The sequence below is a fragment of the Pygoscelis adeliae genome, unplaced genomic scaffold (genome assembly GCF_000699105.1).
Source record: "Pygoscelis adeliae isolate BGI_AS28 unplaced genomic scaffold, ASM69910v1 Scaffold9, whole genome shotgun sequence".
Taxonomy (NCBI): Eukaryota; Metazoa; Chordata; class Aves; order Sphenisciformes; family Spheniscidae; genus Pygoscelis; species Pygoscelis adeliae.
The window spans coordinates 729,643-754,859 of NW_008825557.1; the positions used below are offsets into that span (position 1 = coordinate 729,643).

At 36.0% G+C, this 25,217-nt stretch overlaps 1 protein-coding gene across 1 annotated transcript in view; it reads left to right on the forward strand.

The window, feature by feature from the left end:
* The window catches only part of POT1 (protection of telomeres 1), a 73,635-nt gene that overhangs the window by 25,621 nt on the left and 22,797 nt on the right, over positions 1–25,217 (forward strand). The window contains exons 7-9 of the mRNA XM_009332259.1: positions 4,231–4,361; positions 16,397–16,687; positions 20,585–20,740. Of these exons, the coding sequence (XP_009330534.1) occupies positions 4,231–4,361; positions 16,397–16,687; positions 20,585–20,740 (578 nt within the window). The remainder of the gene's footprint in view (positions 1–4,230; positions 4,362–16,396; positions 16,688–20,584; positions 20,741–25,217) is intronic.

Sequence of the window (25,217 nt, forward strand, 5' to 3'; positions counted from 1 at the left end):
AAAGACACGGACCTGTTGGAGCGGGTCCAGAAGAGGGCCACAAAAATGATCAGGGGGATGGAACACCTCTCCTATGAAGAAAGGCTGAGAGGGTTGGGGTTATTCAGCCTAGAGAAGAGGCAGCTTTGTGGAGACCTTATTGCAGCCTATCAGTACTTAAAGGGGGCTTATAAAAAAGATAGTGGCAGACTTTTTAGCAGGGCCTGTTGCGACAGCACAAGGGGCAATGGCTTTAAACTAAAGGGGGGTAGATTGAGACTAGATATAAGGAAGAAATTTTTTACGCTGAGGGTGGTGAAGCACTGGCACAGGTTTCCCAGAGAGGTGGTGGATGCCCCATCCCTGGAAACATTCAAGGTCAGGCTGGACGGGGCTCTGAGCGACCTGATTTAGTTGCGGATGTCCCTGCTCATTGCAGGGGGGTTGGACTAGATGACCTTTAGAGGTCCCTTCCAACCCAAACTATTCTATGATTCCCTGACTATATAAAGCAAGTATATTATTTTATACTGTTTTGAGTAGGATTATTATCAATCTTTTGAGTATGCTAATTGCACAGAAAATGGAGGGAGTTTGTTAATTTTTTCCCCCTTAAATAGGCAGCTGCACATGTATGAAGCTGACTAGGCTATATAATCACAGCATCAAAGAGTAACCACAGTTTTAATGTGGAATGTTTTTGTTATTTCACTCTTGATTCCGATGTTGGATTATATCAATGCACTGTAACATGTTACCCCGTATGCTCAAAGCATTGTAAATCTGTGAACCAGATGTTTTTTTCTTCTTAATTGCTCATTTTGCTCATATCACTTTGCAACTGACCTGTTAAGTTAACCTCTAGAATTCATACCCAAAGAAATACAACAATCTGTTTTTGGATTAAAGTAGTAAATGCTTGCAGTTTTGTCGGCCACTGACTAGACTTTATTCATGTCTGCTTATCCCAGCATAGAATGTCAGAATAGGTGCCATATGACACTTGGTCTTGTGCCTTTGGTGGGAGTGTGCAAAAGAATGATACTTACCAACTTCTGAGTGCAATAGATGAGAATTTATTATTATCGAGTCTGTAAAAATCTTGGGGAGGAAGAAGAGTAGTGGTTTTATAGAAATACTATAGGTTTTTATAGCTGTAGGAAAAGTAGTTTTCTTTTTCTTGTTAAGCCTTCACTGGATTTCTTCTTTCAACGCTTCAGTCACTCAAATTGTTAGAGAATTTAAACTTTTAAGTTTAAATGATTGTAAAATTTAAGGGTGTATTTGCTGGAAATGGCACAATATTTCTTTTGAAAGCATAGGCAGTGCACATACAAGCATGTATTTTAATCCAGTCTAACGTATCTGTCTTCATGTTTAGGGAATCTGTTCACAGGGTTTACATATGACAGTTGTCTTCTTTTGACTGCCTTCCTGTAGTTTTTATATAAGGCAAATCTGTCAGTTTTAGTAGACTGATAGTATTCTCTTTCAAAGCTGTCTAGCAACAATTCATGTGTCTATATCTTTATGAAATGCATGATAGAGATTTTATTGACTTTGTTTTAGTGCTGTGACACCTTTGTTCAGTTCCCAGATGTGTAAACTCTGGTTTAGTGTCATTATCACTAACTGCCTTGTAGAATTATAGCTAAAGGAAGCTGCGGTTTTTGATTGTTTGGATTTTTTGCTTTTTTGTTTGGGGTTTTATTTTTGAGAGTTGAAAAGGTGTCTGTCACGGGCAAAACAGATTTGACTTGGGGAATTTAATTCATTGCCGGTTAACATGAACATTTAATAACTGATTCAGGTATTGAGAAACAAAGAGGAGAAATATTTAAATACTTAGGGAAAACTCCTTTCCTCCACCTTTTCCAGGCTTAGCTTCACTCCAGACACCTCTCCTTCCCCCTTCCTAGTCTCCACTCCCCTTGTTATTGTTGCAGGCTACGCTGTGTCTCTTAGGGGCGCAAAGGGTGGCACAGGAGACTGGGGTTAGTACGTAGCAGTTTCTTTCTGCTGCTACTTGTTCCTTACTCTCCCCCCCACCCCGTACCGTCCTTCTTCGTGGTGTCCTCCGCTCCAGTGTGGGTTCCTCCATGGGCCTCCATCCTTTTGTGGGCGTATCTGCTGTGGTGTGGGCTTACCCACAAGCCACAGTCACTTCAACCTTGAACTTCATTTATAGTCTTCCTGTGTTTAATTTCACCGTTATAGATGTTGAGAAAGCTCACACTGCCAAACAAGAAGCTTCTGGTCAGTTGTTTCAAATTTCAGTTTTATATAGTCAGTTTCTGTAGTTTGTTTGAATATCAGCAATAGAATTCATAAACAGGTTTATTCATCATTTGTTAATTTTGCTTCTTTACTGTTGACTTGATGCCTGCTGAATTGTGACCATGTCTTTGTGTGTTACTTTGTTCAGAGAGTTTTATATCTTGAACAGTGTTCCCATTCTTGGTACCTCAAGAGAATGGATGTAAGTCTTCATGCAAGTCTGTTTCTAAGAGTTACAACTACTTTCCTTTTACAGTGTTGAGATTCTGTTGTTGGCTACTACCAAAATGCAACATAAAAATTGGCAAAGAACTTTTAGTTTAAATGGGTGTCCAAAATAGTAAGATTATAGCAGGAGCAAATGGGTCCAAACAGTACATAGAGGAACTGTTTCTGCTTCTAGATGATATGTCTGCATTTTATATGCAGGTCAGCAGTATGAATAAACTAACTTCTACGGTGAAAACTTACATTCTTAAAATAGGATTGTGAAAGCAAAAATGTGAGTTGAAGTAGATAGCATTAGAAAATTGGAGAGTTACCCAAGCATCTTGGGTAATTCAGATCTAGTGATTTATACTTTTTTTTAGTCAGAATGAATAATAGCAGAATCATTTCATTCATGATGCTGTCTAAAAGCACTGTGCGCGCTGCAAACACTTCAGATATATCCACTCTTTTCAGAGTACAGAAAAATGCCAAGAAAAATAGTAAATCAGTGGTATACCAGTGTGGAAAGGTACAAAATTACTTGATTTAAAATTTTTCGCCACTCTTACTAATACTGGTTTTGTGCTTTCTCATTCTGACATTTAAGAATGGTGTGCTCAAATGGAAAACCAACAGAGAGTTCACCATTGCAAGAGTTCAAACTTTAGAAATTTTAAATTGTAAACCATTGAGTACTGTTAGTGCCTAAAAAGTGTGCTTTTTGCTTGAAGATCTTGCTAACTCTTTCTAAAAGCCAAAATTTTGTGTACATAAATGTATCAAGGTTGTTATCAAGGTAAAAATAACAGGTTATGATGTCATTGCTCTACTGATCAGCTGAAAAAGTTGTAATTCAGCCCTGAACTGTAAGCTTCAGTAAATGCTAGCATAGTAAGTATCCAAACCAAAAAGCACTCTGTGTCCTTGATTAAAAGCAACTTAGGACAAGATATGTGGATATTTGAGGTTCTGAACATACAGCCAAGCTGATATTGGGTATTTGAAAAGTTCTCAGGCAGGTTAACCAGTTACCATGCTGTGAAAGAGCAAGTGTACTCTCACTCCATTTTATGTTTGTAAGATATCCGAGCACACATGCTTCTGTAAGCTGAAATGGAAAATACAGGTTTCATTTATGTCATCTGCAAATACTGCTCTATTCTGGGCTCGTTTGCTCTGTCATATTTGTATCTTGTTTTGAGTTTACTTTTTAGGTCATTAATAGAAGTGAAATTCTATTAATGAAGTTTAACTTCAAAAGGGCACGTTTCAGTTTCTTACTATACTTTCTAACTACCACTGTGTGACTGTATCCTTGCAGTATATATCTTGCATATTTTGTTGAAGTGAAAGATAAAGCAAATTAAAGCATAAATTACTTGTAGAACTCATTACCTCTTCAGAAGACAGTGCAAAAATAAGTCTTAGAAAAGGATTGTACATACGCTCCCCATTTTATAGAGGAAGTAATTGAAACCTGAAAAATAGCATGCTTGTTGCAGACAGAAGAAGAAGTTTTGTGTGTTCCTGACTCACAGACCTGTGCTTAATCACCCATTTAATTTTCAGTTATTTGGGCTAATTATCGTCAAGATGGGCCACACTTCAGTTGTTATGCTACTGTAACTAAATTGACTTTGGATGAGTTACACAGATTATAGCAGAAAAAAATTGGCCATATGGTTGTTCATCCCAAGTTTAATATCTGTGTATTTATAACTCCATAATGCCTATTATTCATTCAAGCACTTTTATATTTTACAGATTATTGCTCAGTTGTAACACTTGTGGACCCATCAAATATGAAGTTAACATGCACTCTTTTTAATGGAAATCTAGATTGCCTACCAAAAATTTACAAAGTTGGAGATATTATTCGATTTCATAGAATAAAGGTATGTACTAGGATGTGGGGGGGTTATGTGCTTGCTTTTTTGCAGTGAGAGGACTGTAGGAATAATTTAATTCTTCATAGAATCATAGAATCATTAAGGTTGGAAGAGACCTCTAAGATCATCGAGTCCAACCGTCAACCCAACACCACCATGCCCACTAAACCATGTCCCTAAGCACCACATCTACCCGTCTTTTAAATACTTCCAGGGACGGTGACTCAACCACTTCCCTGGGCAGCCTGTTCCAATGTTTAACCACTCTTTCAGTAAAGAAATTTTTCCTCACATCCAATCTAAACCTCCCCTGGCGCAACTTGAGGCCATTTCCTCTCGTCCTATCGCCAGTTACTTGGGAGAAGAGACCATCACCCACCTCGCTACAACCTCCTTTCAGGGAGTTGTAGAGAGCGATGAGGTCTCCCCTCAGCCTCCTTTTCTCCAGGCTAAACAACCCCAGTTCCCTCAGCCGCTCCTCATAAGACTTGTTCTCCAGACCCCTCACCAGCCTCGTTGCCCTTCTCTGGACACGCTCCAACATCTCAACGTCCTTCTTGTAGTGAGGGGCCCAAAACTGAACACAGTATTCGAGGTGCGGCCTCACCAGTGCCGAGTACAGGGGCACGATCACTTCCCTACTCCTGCTGGCCACACTAGTTCTGATACAGGCCAGGATGCCATTGGCCTAAATGTACTGAAATTTCGTGTACTGAAATTTAACACATGGAGACATTGGATAAAGCAATTGATTGATAAAACAGCTATGGTTATGGTATGGACCAAAACTGGAAATAAACTATCAAATTTTTTAAACAACAACAGAGCACTAAGCTGATATCTCTCTTTAAAAAAGTGTTAGATGTGGTTATGACAACTCCAGAATAGCATTATTTTTTTGGAATATTTGTTAAAATAGTTGACACAAATTACATGGTAATATTTCTAGATGAACAGAATTTAACTGACATAAATGTGCACAATTTATTCCTCTTCAAACTAATAGAATTGAGGGTTTACTTTAGAGCTTTTATTGTGGAGCAGTTTAGATCAGCTGGAGAGTTACTCAAGTAAATGTAATCCATCTGGGGTTGTTAGTGTGCAATATGCTCTAGCTGCTGCTTTGATGTTTTCCTGCTTTACACTGTATTTATCTGTATCAAAGGCCATGAAGGAAACAGTGTTTATACTTTGCTACTGCTTCTGCTGGATGTTTTTCTTATGCCTGCTGCAACTGTATAGGGAAGAGGAACCACACTACAGAGACTGAATGGAAGTCTTGTAATGCTGGACCATACTTAAAGAGGTGCAGAATAGTACCAAAGACATGATTTTACCATGTTACGTATTACTTTGCAAGATAAACATACATAATTATATATTTTATTTTTGCTTAAAATAATTATAGCAGAAATTAGTAAATGTCCTGAAAGAGGCCAGTTAAAAAAAACAATTTGCATATTTGAACACTCTTGAGAGATCTAGGAAATTTAGGATTGTACAAAAGGGTGATGAAAGGGATAAAGATCAGTAGTATTAAGCAGGTACGTTTTGATATGCTGTACCAGAACAAAGAAAAAAAACCCATGACAATAAATGTAAAAAGTGGTAAGATTTATCCAGTAATTGGGATTTGTACCACTGAGATTATTAAGAAAGAACTTGTTAAGATTCAGAAACAGTCTTCAGTTATTCATGTATATTATAAATATTTACAATTGAGAGAGAAATTAGCTAACCTATTCTGGGTTAGTATAAACCTTCCTTAAGGTCATCTTTATGTATCATTAGAGTGGAATGAAACTGTATTTAGATTTTGAAGCTTGTGTTGCTAATCAGTACTTGAGATGTGTTGTTAGTCTTGAAAGTTCATTGATTTGACTTCAGATGGGAAAGTCTTATGCTAAATTTTAAATTCTCTCTGAATCCAGCAAGGCGAGTGTTACACAGATACACTCGTTTCTGAAATTCAGTGGAGGTAGAAAGATGTTTATTGCTTCTGAAATCAAAATACATATTTTATAATATATGTGCGAAAAAGGAGAAAGTAGAAAGGAGCCTGATTAAAAGGATCAAAAAGTTGCATGTCTGTGGTGGGTTAATATTGGATTTTTTTGAGATGTGGGAAGTACAGGTTAAAAAAAAAAACAACAGACAGGACCACTGTCAGGGAAGTTATGTATGCACCCTCTTTTATGCAAACATAATAGTGTCTCAGCTCTACTATTTATCTTTAATATAAACTTATTAAGGAAATGTATTGATATAGCACATGTAAGGAACCTCACCATTCTCCTGATTTGGCATCAAATCTTTGAGGACATCATTCTAAAATCCTTATCAATTGGTACTTCATCATTCTCCAAGATCATGTTTCAGTATTTAAAGATAAGGTCTGTTAATCCCTTCCCCACATACTTTTTTTTTTCTTCATCATAGCTGAGCTGTTTTAAGTGGTTTCCAGCCCTAACCGACCTCCAGCTGCTCACAATCCATATCTCTTCAGATGCATAAGCTGACAGCTTGTTTAATTACTTCCTAAGTTAGAATGATCTAGTCACTAAGTTGTCTTTTTCTGCATGGGAATGTTTTGACTACCCCAGGCTAGCAAGCAGTTACTTTGGAATTTTTCATATCTGATCTGAGCAGGTAAAAATCTGACATAGAAGCCTGGTGCCAACTGCTGGGAGTGAACTGGGAGGGGGGTGACTTCTTCCTCTCTTTCACCTACAACCAGCATGGTATGTGTGATTGCTGTGCAACACAGTTTTCAATTAAAAAAAGAAATCAACTTTAATTAAAGTTCTAATTACAGTATCTGCAGTTCATCCTTCATTCTGTTCTCCTTTTGTCTTCAGGCCTTATCACCTTCTCTTAGCTTGCTGAATGGAAAGCAGTCAAGGGTAGTAGAGGACATAGTCTGTCAGAGCTGTGCTTACCAATGAGGACAGATATACATAGTCCTTACAGCGTATATTCACATTTCCCTGTCCCAAATATGCTTTTGAGAGACTTCCAAGAAGTTGACATTGATAGCAAACACATTTTAAACATGACTACTCCCAGCTACACTTTCAGCTGCTAATGAATAACTTCTCTTCAGAGTAACACAGGTGTTGGCAAGGTCCAATGGTTCAGAGCTAATAAGAACTTAATGGAGAGGATTCTGTTGGGTTTACTCTGGGTAGAGAATAATCTTATTTGCTCAGTATTTGTTGCAGATAATGAAAATTTTAAGTGTCTTAGTTACAGAACTGAAAGATTATCCAGTTTTAATTAAATTTCTGTTAATATTTCTTGAAGTGCATTTTTATGACTTCTTATGATGATTTCTCATGAATTACAGTACTTAGTGATTTGCAGTACTGTATTTGGGCCTTCAACCGCAGTCAGTGCTCTGTAGAAATGACAGTGGGGGGTGATCCCCCACCCCCCAATATAAAAGCTAGGCTTGTGACCAAATTGTCTAGCCTCCCTCTATCTTCATGGCAAAGAAGGAGTTATCTCAAGCGGAGTTTTCTTGGAACATTTTTTTATGGTTCACAGTGGACGCTCTTAATATCTTGGACTTAATGCCTAATGTTTAAGCTGTTAAAGAGAGGGTAGAGGCAACCTGCTGGTACTGACTGAATCTGCAATATTTTATCACTCACTTGACTTGGGAGTTTTGGCATGTATTCTGCCTTTCTTGTGTTACTCAAACCCTGCCATGATGCTGGAATCATTAATTTCCTCATTGGCTTTTCTCTAGTTTTCCTTATTACCTCTGAGTGATTCACAAACAAGAATTTATTTCCTCACTCCCAATGAAGTGAATTGGTATTTGATTTCCATTTTAACGTTTGAGAATTGGAGGAAAGTGAAGCACATTCTTATTTAGGTGTTCATCTTGTTCAGCATACTCTAGTCGTCTGACACAATCACTGCCTAGGATGTGTTTTGGTGGGTCTTTTTCCAGAATACACAGCATTATAGAGCTGTGTGACTCATGTGGAACGCTTGGAGGATGAAGACCAAAGGAGTGACCTCTCATTATAAACTTTACTTATATGACTTCCTCAGCATAATGCAATCTCTATAGCAATTACAAAGTCTTAATTATCTAGCTTTTTGTCATAGTAATCATGATACTATTCTCCTCTCTTACTTTCGTGCCTTAACTTCTTCCATACATAGGCTCCAGTTGCTGTAACAAATGAAGTAGGAGTCTTAAAGATGACAGCTTCTTTATTACACAGCACTAATTCATCACCACTGCACTTCTCAAGTCATGCACTGCATAGAAAAATAGGGTAATGGAATAGGGTGTCATAATATAAACGTACAGTGAGCTGAACTGTGTTTGCATAGGCAACAGTTACTGTGTCATCTACTAACTTTGGAATAATTATGGTTTATAATTCTAGTGTTTTAGCTTTGCGGTCAGATGCTGCATCCTAGATCTTTAGAATAACAAAATCAAGAAAAACAGCAAGAAAAAGCAAATTCCTTGCATACTATCAATTGCATATTCATCTGGTTCAAACTCTTTAGATTTACAATATAAGCGCATTGCTTCTTTGAGCAAAAGTACTTTATAGCCATGATATAGATGGTTATTCCCTCCGTAGGTCAGTCAGTTCACAAGTATAAGATGTATGTCTTGCTAGTAAGTTTTGAAGCTGTTTGCCTGTCCACAGAGAAGCAGGAATCTGAATATCGAGCATATGGAGTGTGGCTTCATAAAAACGGAAGGCTCAGTCACACTTCCTTTTTTGCTCTCCTGACTAGTTCTATCCTGTCTCTCTTCTTGTGCATCAGTCTCCTTAACTGAGTAATACTTAACATAGCATTTGTTCCACTAGGTTACCTACTCTGATCTTTAAACCAGTCTGCCGTTATTTCTAGGAACAGTCTTACTTCTGCACTTTGCTAGCGGTTTCCTTGTCTCTGTGTATTCCCTCCTTTCATTTAATCCAGTTTGTCCCATGAAAGTTGATTCCTTCTCTTTCTTTCTACTTGATGCAATATGGAAGGCACCGAGAGAGAGACACGGGAGAAGTATCTGCTCACTTCTTATTCCTAGGCAGCTCTGGCCACAGCTGTCAGGTTGATACGAATGAGAGGGGAAAGTCTGGAGTTTAGATACAGAACGTACTGAGTCAACGTTAAACTTTGGCAGAGTTTAGCTGCCAGACTCTTAGTGTCCTCTGAGTAAATGTGGTCCAAATAGATGAACTTGGGCAAAGTTAGGTTTGAGACTTTTTGCTAAAAAGGATGTCAAAGAACATGTTGTCTGTGGCACTGCACCACTGTTTTCAAATTATTGCTCTGAAGAGTGGAAGCAATTAAATTTTTTTTAGTAAACAATTATGAGATTCTTTTTAACACAGAGAAACCAACATTTTTCTCAGAAATATCAGTATTACTATTGCTTTTGGCTTCCCTTCAAAAATTATGTAAGGCATGCAACTCATTTTGAAGTTTTGATGGATTTTAAATTAAAAACAAGTATTTGTCCTATAGTGAATAATGTCAGGAAATATTGACTGTAGGCAGTGATAGAGTTTCTCCATAATTTGAAGTCTTAGAATTTTGCACATATGTTTTCTGAAATTTTCATCTGAGTACTTTTGGTCAAGTTACCTGATCATGTCTTAAATATGTAGGAAATATTCCAAAATAGTCATTTTTTACTTTACTAGAATTTTCTCAAATATACTATGCCACTTTCTCTGAGGAATATTTCTAAAGCAGTATCACAATGCCTGCTGTTTTTTTAAATTCTTATCAAAACAGAAATTATCTCAGCTGGTTTAAGTATATATACTTTTTGCATACAATTTTTTTTCCACAAAATAGTTATAGTATGTTCAGGTGAACTGGTAAATGAAATGTATAATATATTATTCATTTTCTTCTTTCATTTGTATTTCCATGGCTGCAGACATTTCTGACAATCTTATTTTGCAGACAGCAATTCTCAGGAATAGTAGAGGATAAGCTATAATTTATGGTCCTAATATCTAGTTGTATTTTTCATGTCTTCATAAAATTTCATTTTACTTCCATATGACTAGCCTTGTTAACTTTCTTTTGGGAGGTGCTTGCAGATAGTTTTTGTAGTTCAATTTTCTTTTTGTTGTATTTAAACATGTTCAAAATAGTTTAGTTTATATAAGGACAGAGATTATTTACTAAGTTACTTCAAATTGCTTCTCTATTTCATTATTACCTCTCCGTTCATGTACGCTAAGATTACATTATTAAAATACAAGAAAATATAATCAGCATACCATATTATCCAAACTTGTTTAGACTGTGATTTACTCTACTTAATGTGAGAAAACATTTACAAAACATAAGGAAATATACCTAGTGCATTCGTATGTTTTTTTGACAGGAAACTTTTTGTCATATAAACAGCATCAGTGACAATCATCAAACTTTTACAAAGAAATTTATCTCTGGATCTGATATGTGTTAAGACTCAGGTTCAGTTGTTTAGCGTATTTTTGAGCAATAAGTTATTAAATTAGTAACAATTTTAACAAAACAGTAAATTTTTTTGGTATTGGAGTATTTGTCTGTTTGCATGTTCTGTCGTGGGATGCATATATCATTCAAACCCTTGATCTGCAATTCTGTTTTAGCTTAGAAGTATGTCTTCAGCGTTCATGATGGGGTTTTTTTAGCCTTCCATCCCATCCCACCCTCGTGCACTGCATGACATTCAGAATGGAAAGCAAGCATTTCCTGTTTCCAGAATAGTTTTAAAAATGTAGGTTTCCAGATTGTAGGACTGAAGTCGTTCTCATGTTGCCAAGTCTGGAGAGGGCTAGTGAGAAACATCTCCAAAGGTCTTACTCCAACTTTTAGCCTCCTCGTAGCCCTATGCAATTCCTAATAAAGTTCAAGAGTTTCAGCAGCGGTGGAACAGGGACAAATTAAGGGGATTAGTTATTAATATCCTTGTAGGTGATGCTGGACATAGTGTCTTGTATTAGGTGGCTACAGACAAATCATCATAAATCCAGGACTTTGATTTTTCTCTAAGAAGTCCATAACACAAAGGAGCAACTCCCATTTAATAGAAAGGCCATTTAGGAATGAAATTGCTGAGGCCATTCATACCCTAAAAGACTTCAGGACAGTTCTTTTGGGATTTTTTTTCAGCTAGTTTGAGGCACATAAACATAATTTCTTAACAAGACACCTTCTCAACCTGCTTCTGCTTTGTTTCTTATTTAAAATGTCAGAACTACTGATAAAGTAATAGCATTTAACAGGAGAAAGCAACCTTTGTTTATAACCCATCGCTGCTCAAATGGCAAGCAATACTTACGGAGTGTTTCCAAGTTTTAAAAGCTCTCTAGTTCAGTTCAGACAGGTCTGAAACCCATGCTGTCTTGGACCAGTGGCTATTAGATGCCATTCCATTCTGTGTTGGCTACCTGTGCAGCCAAAAATAGAAAAGAAAGAACCCAAGGAAATAAGCTAAATACCTGTCTAAGCGAACTCATTTTTTGTCTTGACACAATGGAAAAGCTATGTTTTATTTGTGTTTTTCCATCAAGTATCTGCTCCAGCTATTCTAGACCATTTTTCAAGTTAAAGTGCAGTGATCTGTCTCTAAATTTGCGTAAGGTGGTGAGTGAATGGGGATAATTGAAGGGCATCCCTTTGTGACTTGGAACCCCTATCCCCTAGCATAAGGTAAATTTTGTATCCACCTTCTAGAAAGAAATCCTGTTTCATAGCCATCATTTATAAGAACAAATCAGAAGAGCATGTGGCACCTAGTATAGTGTTCTTTTTTTGCACTATCCCAAGTTCCTGTCTAGGTTTTTGGATGGAGTTTCATTTGAAGTATAATCCATGTGTAGGTATTTTCCCCAAATTCCTACAGATCTTTTTAAACATTCAATACAATCAAAATATTTAGTAATCAGTGCTGGGGAACCTTATGGACCTACAGATGATAAGACTTAGTATGGCAAAGGGGGTGTTTCCAAGGATGGTTATGGACTACGAGAGTAGTGCATTATTGAAAGGGTTTACCTGGGGAGGTTCTGGAATCTCCATGCTTGGAATTTTTCAAGGCTCAACTAGCCAAAGCCTGATGTGACACAGTGCTGACAACAGCCCTGACCTGAGGAAGAGGTGGGACTTCATGATCTCCCGAGGTCCCTGCCAACCAAAATTCCTGTGGTTCAGTGACTGGGCCATACCCTTCTAGTACTTCGACAGTATCCCTTTTCAGTACAGCCAATTGTAACTCTGTCTATACCGTCACAAATTTTTTTTGCTCCTGGAGGCTTGTGATCAGATTCTGTGTTTGAGAAAGAGGGGATTTTTTTGTCACTGCTTATTTGTGTAAGATATCTTGCTTCTGTGTCAACTGAACCCTGTTTGTGTCATACAGAGTGGCATGTGCTTGTATACATGTGTTTAACTGAGGGGAATACATTGCTCACCACGGTAACTATAATTCTTGCAGATACATTGCCTGTAGACAATTTTCCACTCTTTCTTTCTTTCCTTTTCACTAGCATCTCACATATATGACATTTCTGCAGTTAAGGGAAGACTGGGTAGCAGCGTGTGAACATTGATCTCTTATTATTTTGTTGTCAACCATGAATCACAGGGGTCATAAGTTTTTGACTTCTGCTTAGGTAAAAGATACCTTGCAATGAGGTCTTCAGCTGAATGTGTACTCAAATTGGAACAGAAGTTTGGACAGTGCATTTCAGACGATGCAATAATTCAAGAAAAAAAAAAAGCCAAACCACAACACAACTTGATGTCCAGAAAAAATTTTATGTGTATAAATAATAATCAAGTTTTAAGCTTAATGTACTTGTGTTTCAAAATATTATCTTGAATTCCTGATCCTTCCATAAACCTATAGTTAAATTTATTTTAGGAAATCTTCCTTCTTAGTATAAGAACATGTACATTAGCTTAGTGTATGTTGTTTTACAAGGCATTTTTTTGATATTCTGAGGTGATATGTGACTGCAGTGGTTTCATAATAGTCCTTTGCTTCTGCAATTTAACAATCAGTTTTGATGGAAAAGTACCTTGGAGATGCTATTATTCCAGCTTTATACACTACTTACTATCGCATCTTTCTCTTCCATTGGGTGAGGTCAATAACACCAGCTTCAGTACCAAAAAAAAAAAAAAATCAGGTGGTTTAGGTTGCTGTAAATCTACTTATAAATATTTTGAGATTAGCTCCTTTTCAATGAGCATATTCAGGGTAGAGTTGTATCCCATAGAAATCACTAGAGTTGATTGTCCACACAGTTTGCTGAGGTGACAATTCACCTTTTGTTCTTTAGTTTATAAAAACTATGCCAAAGACACCCGCAGTATGTATTGGAATTTACTTGCCTGCTTAGAACAAGCCAAATACATTGTATCTGCTCCATTTTTGTCCCAGAAAATATTTTTGTTTAGCAACCATTATTTATTGAATTTATTTAAAATTCTCAGGGAATTTTTAAAGTGATAGCCATCTGCCCCCTTCCCTGTTCTTCCCCCCCCCCCCAATTTTTTCAAAAAACCCCAAGGCCTCTAGAAATGACACAAAATCTACTGAGAGGAATTGTCATCATATTAAAAAAGTCTCAGATTAGCTCTTTTCCCTAAATTTAATTCAATTTCAAAATTGTTTGTGTGTGGAAAATATAACTAGTTTATAGGATCACTGCGTAACTTCATCTGAGTTCTACTTAGAGTGCCATAATGAAACAACATTTGCCCATGGATTTTGTTCGTTTTACACTCCAGTGATTCCTCATCACTTTAGCAATGATTTCTTTTTAAAGGACAAGCCTGGAGAATTTCTGTTGATGGTCATCTCTTCTGTGGGTCTGACATAAGTAATTTTCCAGCTGTGAAATATTTTGTTCTGTAACCCATTCTACATTTACTTTTCCTGTTTGTTCTGTTGTTCACTAAATAACGTTGCTGAATGCTGTTTACCTTTGAGACCACTCAGTGGCTTCTCCACATGCCTATGCCTAAGGACATTTGGTTTTGCTTCAAGATCATTGGTAATTTTCTCGTCATGACACTTCAGGTTTACCTTCATACATATTTTGTTTGTTTTGTTATTTTAGAACTGCCTTCCCCTACATTAATGGATTGGCTGATTTCGAAGCCACTAAATGAGGGTACTAGGAGATGTCAGAAGTACAGTATGTTTAAGCACAGCCTCATGAATGCTCAAAACACGACATAAAGGATTTGGGAAATAGGGAAAATAGTCTGTGGTGAAATATTAGTGGAAGCCCAGGGAGACAAAGTAGTTTCTTGAACTGATTTCCTGAAAGGTTTAGAGGCCTCATAAATAGGCTAGCCGTCTAGGACAAAATTTTTAGTAAGAAAGAAGTCAAGATATTTTGATGATGGTTTAAAAGAATTAGTGAAGAAATAAATAAGTAGGTAAATCGGAAATTAAAACACTTTGAGAAACATTTGACGTGTCAGACAAGATGCTTAAAAATATACTTGAACTATCTTTTGATAGCGGATGAATGAGTAAAAGTGATGATGGATGTTACCTATTTTGAGAAGCTATGGAATATAATGCCAGTGGCAGCAACTGAAGGAAATCTGTGTTTTTATATTAGATAACGTCTTAGTGTTATAGTGGAACTTTTTTTTCCAGATCATGGGTAATGGGCACAAATTGATTATAAAACTATGTATTTCCCTGATTTGTCCATTAGCTTTTCTTGTATTTTCAATATTTCAACCTAAAAGTTAAGACTAAAGCTTTTCAGTGTTACAGTGAAGAAAAACTACGTCATGAATTGATGTGCTCCATCGGTCAGGTCTGGAGAATGCTTAAGTAAATGAAAGTTTATCCTAGAGATGATCCTTAATGCATTTATGCATTTTGTCAAAGTAGCAGGGATTAAAGGAGTTCCTGCCACCAAGATTGAACTGCTTTGTTTATGAATTTCCAAGGAATACTTGATTTGTGTGCTGTTTAAATTTCAGTGTGTTTATAAAATACAGGCCTAAATCACTGGCAATGTTTTGGTAAAAAAATGTTGCTGTTTAGAACTTCTGTCACATCTTCCAGATACTGCACTTTTAAATCAGTAGGATTTTCTACCATTTGAAAATTGAGCACTGGGAAGCCTAAACTAGATTGTCTCACAAGTGCTATATTCAGAAGTCTTGTTGCTTTTTTGGTAAGCAAATTTTAATTAAAAAGGGATGGATCAAAACAGTTGGTTTGAGATTTCTGGATAATGAGTCATGCAGTGCTTTGAGATAGATATAGATATATAGATACATACATACATATATATATATATTAAAAGAAAGTGCAGGGAACAATAAGACTAGACTAGATCCTTGAAGGAAAGCTTCAGACTTTGAACACTGTTTTATATGGTAGCAGATACACAGCTAAATCAGCAGGATACAGGGGACCTGCCATGTGCAGGGCAGTAGACGTAAGAGTAATTGTGAAAGCTCTATTCATAATTCAAGGGATGAAAGCTGGTCACTGTTTGCTTCATAGAAAGAAAAAAAAATAGCTCCTAGAGCTGATATTTTCTTTTTCAGTTTTGTAATATCAGGAAACGGGGCTGTTGTGAGAGGCAGAAAACAGGAATCCATAGTAACTTTGTTCTGCCGTTGCTCTGCTGTGTGACCCCTAAAAATTAATTTCTCTTGTGCCTCAGTTTCCCCATCTGTAAAAGCAATCCTGATGTGTTCCCTGCACAAAAATTTTGAGATTTGTGAATAAAATACTCTGCACTGATGCTGTATATCTACAAGTAGGTATTAGTCTGCCTCTTTAAAAAATTTGTTGTGTTAGATTATATTTTCTGCTTATTCACTTTGTTTTCTTGTTAATGTTAATTTCCTTTTTTTGTTTCATTTTTATTTTGACTCCGTTTTCCTAATAGCACCAGGAACAAAAATGATCAATGATCCATTCTTCATGCACACGATAAAACAGAAATGTCTGTATATTTCAATGCAGTGCAAACATTTTTTTTTTTTCCCTCCTTCATATGTTGTAACAGATCAGGGAATACAATGGTCAGATGCAGGGAATTACCAGTGTGGGATTTGCATCCTTGACATTTGATGGAACTGTAGGAGCACCCATAGTTCCTCGAACCTCTAGCAAAGTGTACACTTTCATGGATGAAGAACAGAAAACAATAGAAGAATTGCGTGTTTGGGCAGCCAGTAATCTTTCCATCTCTGGACCAGTAGTAAAATTGTCTGGTGTTCAGCCAACGCTGTTCTTTGATCTCACTTGCCAGCTGGTAGGAAAAGCAAAAGTGGATGGATCTTCTTTTCTTCTAAAGGTAGATTTATTTTTTTAAAATAATGTTAGATTTATTTATTAAGACATTGTGATTCAGTTTTTGATAAAACAGACATATTCATTGATTTTAAATAATATTATGTTGATAAATATTTTGAGGTTAACCAAATTTGTGATCCTTGACCATTTTATTTCTATGAAAAGAAAACAGAAATCCCAGTTCTCTTTGAAATTGTTAATCTGATTTATTTCTTTAGAGAGGTTTTGTAAGATGGCATTGGTATGGATCATTGTTTCACAAACATTTGTAGATAAATATTGCAAGATTCCTTAAAGTTGAAAAATATTGTTACTTTTAAATTTTAACCTTGTTTTTTAATTAGCAGCAATTATTGCTTGTTTTTCTAGATCTGCTGGATATAATTAATGCAGTAAGTAAGACTATCTAGAAAATGAATGAATGTTCTCTATCTTGAAGGATTTTAGGTGGCTTCTTTTAGTTACAAATAAGCGCTTTGGGGATCAGTGCTCACTGAAAGTACAAAATGCGAAGTGCCACAAAACAGGAGAGTCCTTTCCAAGGGTGATCCTTAACATCAGCTAAATAAAAAGGAGGTCTGCATAATTTTTCTGGTTTTAGCTCCAGATGTATCAGTCTGGTGTTATTCTGAAACTCCTCTGCATTTCTTTTCCTTTCTTTTATAAGTTGATTGTTAAAATGTGAGTGATGAACAGCCTGTTATTATCCATTTTATGACTTCATAAAATTATTTATTGGTTCTACTGTATTAAGCTCTATTGTTACAACATTTTTAGAAACAGCACGCTGCATTATTCCTTCATTAAAGCAGCAATTTTCTTGTGCAGAACAACGCATGCACCACACAGAAACAAACCTGAAGTGTCATCCTGTAATATGCTTTGCAGCTGTTACAAATATTTCCATTTAATTATCCCTTGTGAAATAGATGTCAAATGAGACCCAGTAAAATTTCAGAACTTTGTGGACTGTAATTAAGTTGTTCATTAATAAGTATATGTTCAGCATTGAAGGACCCTTTGCAAGGACAGAGACAAGTGTTTTCTTAAAGTATTAATATTTCTTTACATTCTTTTCTGTGTTGTAAGATCTGAAGTCAATTTTGTCAGTTTTGTATAGCAAAGATAATGACTTGGGGGGGAAAACTTAGGATAGACATAGGAATGTAAAAGTTTGAAATCAAATAATGGTAGATCAATTTTTCTGATATGTAATTCCTTTGACAGTATATTTTTTTAGTAGTATAAAATATTAAATACTTAAATCCATATCAAAATATATCAGACAAGCTTAAAAATGGTAGATTAACATTGGAATGCTGTTGCTAATTTCCTCCATTTTTCAAGCATAGCAAAATCCCTTTCTCATAGCAAATGTTGGTCATGATAGAGGAGAAGCCTCTTTAAAAAACTGTAGACAGATCTTTTATTTTGTTGATTCGCTAAACAACACAAAAAAACAAATTCAATACCAGCTCAAATGGAGTGATCATTAAATATTATTGTTATAATAATATTTTGGTTATACATTTTAGAATAATGATTTAAATTTATCATGTCATTCCAAGTATATCAGTTATATTAACGGTTGATTGTACTATAAAATATAATGATTATTTTAAGTGTTGAGCTCATGTAACTAGTGGGGATTGCTTCAAAGACAACTAAAACGAATTTTAATGATTTTGTGCATCACCCATAGCATAACTTTTAATATTACACTTGATAAATTAATTGGGATATGCACAGCACGAGGCTGACATGGCATAAAGACGGTATCACTAACTTACAAGTGTTCACCTTACTCTGAGAATTTTTTTTTTCAAACTGATGGAGGCTAAAAAACTCACACTAGAAATTATTCTGTCATTTATGCCTTTCATAAGAGTTTTATTATTATTCTTTTCTTTCCTTCTGTCTGTGAGTTAAATTGTCTACGTTAAGCTATGTCATACAATTGGCATACTCTGCTGAAGAGAGAAACAGGTTTCATTGTGTCTCTCCCATTTCAGTGTTTTGCCGACCATGGTGATCAAAGGTTGTCACCAACTATTCCTACCAGCCAACCTACCAACAATGACTAGTAATGGAACCATTTGCTATTTCTTATCCAGAATTAATTTAATCAGTGTTGTGTTTTAGACCAGTGTTGGTTTTTGAAACCAGGGCTTCTGTGTTTTCATCCATAATTCGAGTAAAGTGAGGCTGGCAAGCTCCTGAGGTAGAGAGCTTGATCTGTTTTCATATTTGTGCGAGTAAAAAAAAAAACCTACTACTTTTCCAAGGATTTATTTTTTTTTCTTCTTGTAAAGAAAGCTTACTGGCTTACAAATTCCTGACGCTAGCCCCATTAGTTCCTCTGGTGAAGCACATTCTAAAGCTGAGTTGTCATCCTTGTATCTGACAGGGAGCATTCAGGTTATTTCAATCCATTTGTCAGATCCATCTCTTAAGTGTAGAACTGCCAAAGTGTCCCAGGTAAAGCCAGTTGAAAAATAATGTGAAACTTGACAAACTTAAGGTTCTTTATTTTGTCAAAGTGACTAAATTCGTAATGTATATGCACTAAATCTATGTTTCTCAAGCTCAGTTCTGGAAAAGGTTTGATAATTCAAGCAATGGGCAACCTTTCTTTCAAAGGTGGTTTTAAGTATTTCATGGTACAGGATCAGAAGTTAATAGGCTTTTTTTTAATCTGTGGCAGCATGTACCACCTCATTATCTGGGTCCTTCAGAATACACTCTTATTTGGGAACATTAATTTGATGTTATGGGTCATTTTCACTGTGAACAGTTTTCCCTTTTATCTCTTGATTTGGGATGAGTATTTCAACCATGAGTTATTCTCAGTGTATTTACACGTCTTTGCTGATTCTTAGATCTTTTCCTGTAGGTCCTTTGATCCACAGCAGTTAAGCATAAGGGGTAGAAACCCTTTAAAAATTAAGCTTTGGTGTCTTTTTTTCTCCCCCTCTGCAGTGCCTAACTCGTGGGACAAAATGCCTTGGTATCACAGTCTGAAAATTAGCTTCTGTTGAATCTGTATGCATGAAATTCTATGAAATGCAGCATTTCAGTCTTAGAGTCCAAATGCCTCTAGATTTTTCTTTTTCTATGCCAGTATTTCAGACCATTATATCTGTTGTCTTTGAGAAGGTTATATCTTCAGGAACTCAGGAAACCATAGTTCACAGAATAGATCGTAAGCAGGTATCACTGAAATTCAAATGTTTGATTTAAGTAGTAAGATTTTGGTTCTAAAGTGCTACATCTGTTGGTAATCTTACTTTTTCACAATAACTTTGATAGCTCAAAAATAATTCTATTGATATTGCAATACTTAAGTGTATCAAGAACTTTGCTTTAGGCAAACAATTTTTAGAATCCTCCTTATTATGTTAAGTACTGATGTTTTTCTAATATGTTCTGGGTAACTAGCAGTATACACTGATGTAGGAGATCATCAGTAATTAAGGGAGTATATGCTGTGTACTCAGTCTTTACGTACTGTAGCTGGAGTGGTTAAAAAAAACCCTATAGCAGGACTAAAATATTAGACAGTTCAGCATATGGTGAATTCTAACAGTTGTAACTGCTGGATAAACAGTTGAGTTTTTGCTAGCACTGATTTTTTTTTTTTTTAATATTAACAAATCCCAGGTTGTAACACTTGATCATATTCTCTGTAGATGTTATTTTATACTCTGTAAGGAATAATAATTTTTAAAAAAATCCCATAAAATCTAATTTAAGGACTTTAAGACTGAGACTCCAATTAAGATTTCTTATTGTTATTAATTTTTAATCAAACAACAAATTTGTTAAAAGAAAAAAAAGTTATTTAAAATCTTAATCTAAAGTATTCTGAGCATATTGAAATAGTTCATTTGCGTTGCAGGTATGGGATGGCACAAAATGTCCCTACCCAACATGGAAGGTGCCTGTGGAAGCAAGAGACCTGGAAGGAGAAAAAATTCTTCTTCATCAGCTGCGAAATCTAACGGTGGACATTCTAGTCTATGATAACCATGTACAACTGGCAAAATCACTTAAGGTAATGCACAGTTTGGTATTTCTAACTCTCGTTTTGTGGCCTATTTTCTGCTTAGAACTCACTTCAGAGAATGTATCAATTCAGTTCTGCTGTTAATTAGTTTCAAATGTTCCTCTTTATCTTTCACTGTATTTCCCATACCTTTTATTTGAATACAAAACTCCTTCAGCATGTGTAAAATAGCCTCATTACCCTAAAATTGCCATGAAAAAAATTCTTCCAATTAAGCAGTTCTTTCCAGACACTGTAATATTATATATAATCCTGTGAAAATAACGCACTCAGAAAATGTATTCTATGCTTTAGAATTATTTTTTAAATGATAGAAAGGGGGGTTAAACTTGTAGTCCCATTAAAGGCCCGTAATTCTAAAGTCAATAAAAGAGTTTCTGTTCTATAAACTTCTGCAATTTGCACTGCAATCTTCATTTAGTGGGTCAGTAATGTTGATTATGCTTAGATAGAGAAAACAACAACATAATTAAACATTTGATCTTCAGCAATACTGCCATCTTGCTTCTGAATACAGTGAATTAGCAACGAATACATGTTTCATTTTATGCCTTGCCCTCTATACCCAAGCATTGTTTTTAAGAAAGTGTTTACCAGAAAATAAAAATAAGTGATAGCCATTTGTTAGGCTGGGGCTATCAGCAGACATGAAATCAATTTAATATATTAATGCCCATTCATAAGTAAATGACAGATAGCAAAATAACTTGCCTTTGCGTAAGAAATCATGACAAAACTTACTCACAGAAGTATCTCATTTTTTACAGGTTCTCTTCCAGAATTTTTCTCTTGATAACTGGTATAATCTATTGATATAAATAACTGCTGATGAGCCAGTGAAGCAATATGCTTTGAAAATTAAGGGAAAAAAAATTTAATATTAATAAAACGTATTTTCTTGAGTAGCTGATGATACTGCCTTTATTACTCTCTCCCATTTATATTCAGGAATTCCTATTGAATATGTGGTACGTGGGATGTCTTCATCAGCCGTCTCAATTTTTTTCCTTCCTATAAGCCCTTTCTTTCTTATCTCTAAAGCATCTGTGCCTTTGCTGGATACTGCACTGTGTAGCAGAAGCTCTAATGTCAAAGGAAACTGTTAAGAAACCTGGTTTGACCAACTGAGCAGCACGGGCTGTTTTTCTCCTTCTGGCTATGTCCAAAGTTGCAGTAGTTTCACTCATGCAAACTGTAGAAGTTTTAAATTAGATCATTTTTGAACACCGCTTTTTAGTGGATCATCTTAGTGGAGTTATTGAAGAAAAAGTGCTGATATCCTAACAGCTAAATTTCAGGAAAATTTATTAAGTTCCGGTTGCAATATGTGCAATTAATTTTATTTCACAGAATAATCTCAAGATAATAAAATTTTGGGGGACTTTTCCGAAAATGGAAGATGTAATAAAAGGTTTGGTTTTAAATACTAGTGGAAATCATGTCATAGTGTAAGAAAGTATAATTGAAATACTCTATATTAATCTGTATAATATTTTATTTAGTTCAGGATCTTGTTATGCAAAGATTTTTTTAAAAAATCATTTATGTAGAAGTATAAAACTGGAGAGCGTTTAGTGTATGCATGTGCACCTTCCCGAGTGTGAACACAAGAACAGTGTGGACAGAAACTGTACTAGATGTTTTGCCAGTTTATGGTTTCAGAAACAATAAAAGTGCACTATTTTTCAGCCATCTCTTCTGCATTTGACAGTAGCTTAGAATTTTTTAATGTAAATTGTTATGGAATTGTTAGGTTACACTCTCATGTTGTCACGTACCACTTGCAATGACAGTTGCAGCTCTGAAATGATGTTTTATGTAGGAACAATCTGTTTTACACAGCCTTGATACCAAGAACGGCAGATTGGAGAGAAAAAAAAAACAAACACAAAACACTGAAATATTTGTTCTTATTTTAAAATTGTATCTGTAGGCACATGTTCAGACAAAGCAGCTCTGAGTAAGCACTACAGTCTAGAGAAAGTGGGTAACGTATTACAGTGAATTTTTAGCAAATCCTGGAGCACAGTGTGGGGGATATTGCTGCAAGAGTTTCTTAAAAGCTCCTTGTTTGGATTGTCTGTCCAGAGAACACTGAAGATATGAGCATTTTATCCCATTTTCCAAGACAGTCAAATAATATTTACAATTTTCAATTGAGAGAACTTTAGTAATATTGAAGGCACACTACAGTTGATACCCTAAGTAGACTTTTTGTCCCCTATATTTACTGGCCTCCCTTTCCTGCTGGGGAAGATTGTGGCTTTTCAGCATTTGCTGCCTTAGCAGAACACAAACAGAATTTTCAGAAATCTCATCTCTGAAGCAGATTATTTCCTGGGGTATAAAGGCACAAGGAAGAGCTACAACTAAGCAAAGACAATGGTGTTCACTGCTTTTTCCCGAATTTCCCTCTTCCTCTGGCTACCTGGGATACATGAGGCTTTCTTGTTGCTCTAGGAACCCCAGCCTGCAACTAACTCTCCGGACTACAGTTGCTCCCCATAGGTTGTAGTTCATTATTCTTCAGTCTTTCTTATTCCAGTTTTTCGAGAGGTTGTCAGGATTCACTGACCTTGCTATACAACTCGGGAACAGGTCTCTGACATGGCTTTCTCCATCTGGGGCATTTTGCTAGACGGTAAGCATCAAGGTGAATGAGCATCAGCGCTCAGTCAGTGCACAGTAGGTGTCCAGCTGTCCACAGCTGGTTGGAGATTTCCTTAGGTACTGTCATTCATTGAATATGTGGTACTGTGCATTCCTTTTATGGTTTGATACCATCAATTTTGTGTTGCCATGCGTTTTCTGGATAGTACAATTAAAACAATTAACCTTGAACATGTATACAAGTCCTAGTCCGTAATGTCACAGTATTTGCTTTGTGTTATGTATCAGATGCAGAATTTGAATATTTTCAGCTGTTCCTCCTGCTGTATACAGTGTCATGTCTTTTTTGATAGTAGTTTGGAATAAGAAGTCTTGCTTGCTTTTCTAGTGTCTGAGTCGCATTTCCAACCTGCAACTTAAATGAGTTACATGGCTGAAATATCTAGCTTCATATTTTTCAAGCCTGGGTAGCATTCCTTTGACCTGTCAGTGGTATTTTCCCCACTTCTGTCTTTGTACTTATTAAAAGGGTAAAAACCCAAACCACAACACCCCCCCATCCCACCCCCAACTCCTCCAAACCCTTTAATGGATTTAAGTTGCTATTTTTTTATTGCAAAGGACCGTACCCAAATGCTGTGTACATGCTTCCTCTCATTTGCAAAAAGTTGTGCACAATTTACTCAGTAAAATCAGACTGTTGATATGATAAAATAATGACAAAGAAATCTCATTGAATATCATCAGCCATAAAATAGGCATAAAAGTTAGTACAGATGCTTTTAAGTGATTCCCATAGATAAAGACCGCCGCTTGTCATGAGTGTCTTTCTGGCCAAATGTGAACATTTAACTGCCATGATAAATGACCGTTCCAAATTCGTCAGTGTCTTAAATGTGAACACAACCCTGTATGTTTTGAAATAATTATGAGAATTTGCTACGCTAAAAAGTTGTTTTAGTTGACTAGTTACAGGGAACTGCATATGTGACTTCTTCATTTTAATTCTTTTTAGCCTTAATATGTATTTTTAAAATAGTCATATTTGAATTAGGCTGCAAATAGGGTATTAGTGTCTTTTATATTACTGCAAGAAACGTGTTCTTATTGCTTTAATTTCATTTTAAATGAACTTGCTCTAAATGAGGTAGGTAGTTCATAAACAGAACTGCTGCAAAGTCAAGTAAGGAGTTGGTTTTGTGCTAGATTTTAGTGATGGCTCTGTAAATCATGGTGTTTACTTTAATGCAGATTACAATTTCTTCTCAGTCATGTATATCAAGTGTCTCGGTCTGCAGGCATTCTGTAAACAACAGAAATGCAGTAAGGTGTTTGGCCGTAGCCCCCGCATTTGCTCGCCGCTGTTAACGGTAAGCAATGCTGCCTCCCAGAGGAACTCACGGCGATTGCAGCCCCTCTTGCGCAGCCAGGTCTGGTGGTCTGGCTTGACGTTCGTAACCTTCCGGCCTTTTGCAGTATTTGGCAATGCTGATTATAATGCATCTCTTTAGTATAGTTCTAAGTGATAGTAAAATATATAAAATAATGACATTTTCAGAAAAGGGATCTAATAAAATGCACATATAGGATGATATATTTTTATAGCGATCATAAACCTTGGGAAGTTTTAGTGTTGCGCTAAAACATGTAACTCGGTCGACTTTTGCATGAATTTCAGCACCCAAGTTTAGAAGGCAAAACCAGCATTTTGTATTCTTGGCTTCTGGGCTCTCCTTTCCCGTGTGTAATGTTTTATTTTTGTACATATAGTAAATACTTAGTTTTTCCATACTTTGTTTTTGAAAGAAAGAAATTCTTCAGTTATAATCGACTACTTCCTGCTTACATACAAATT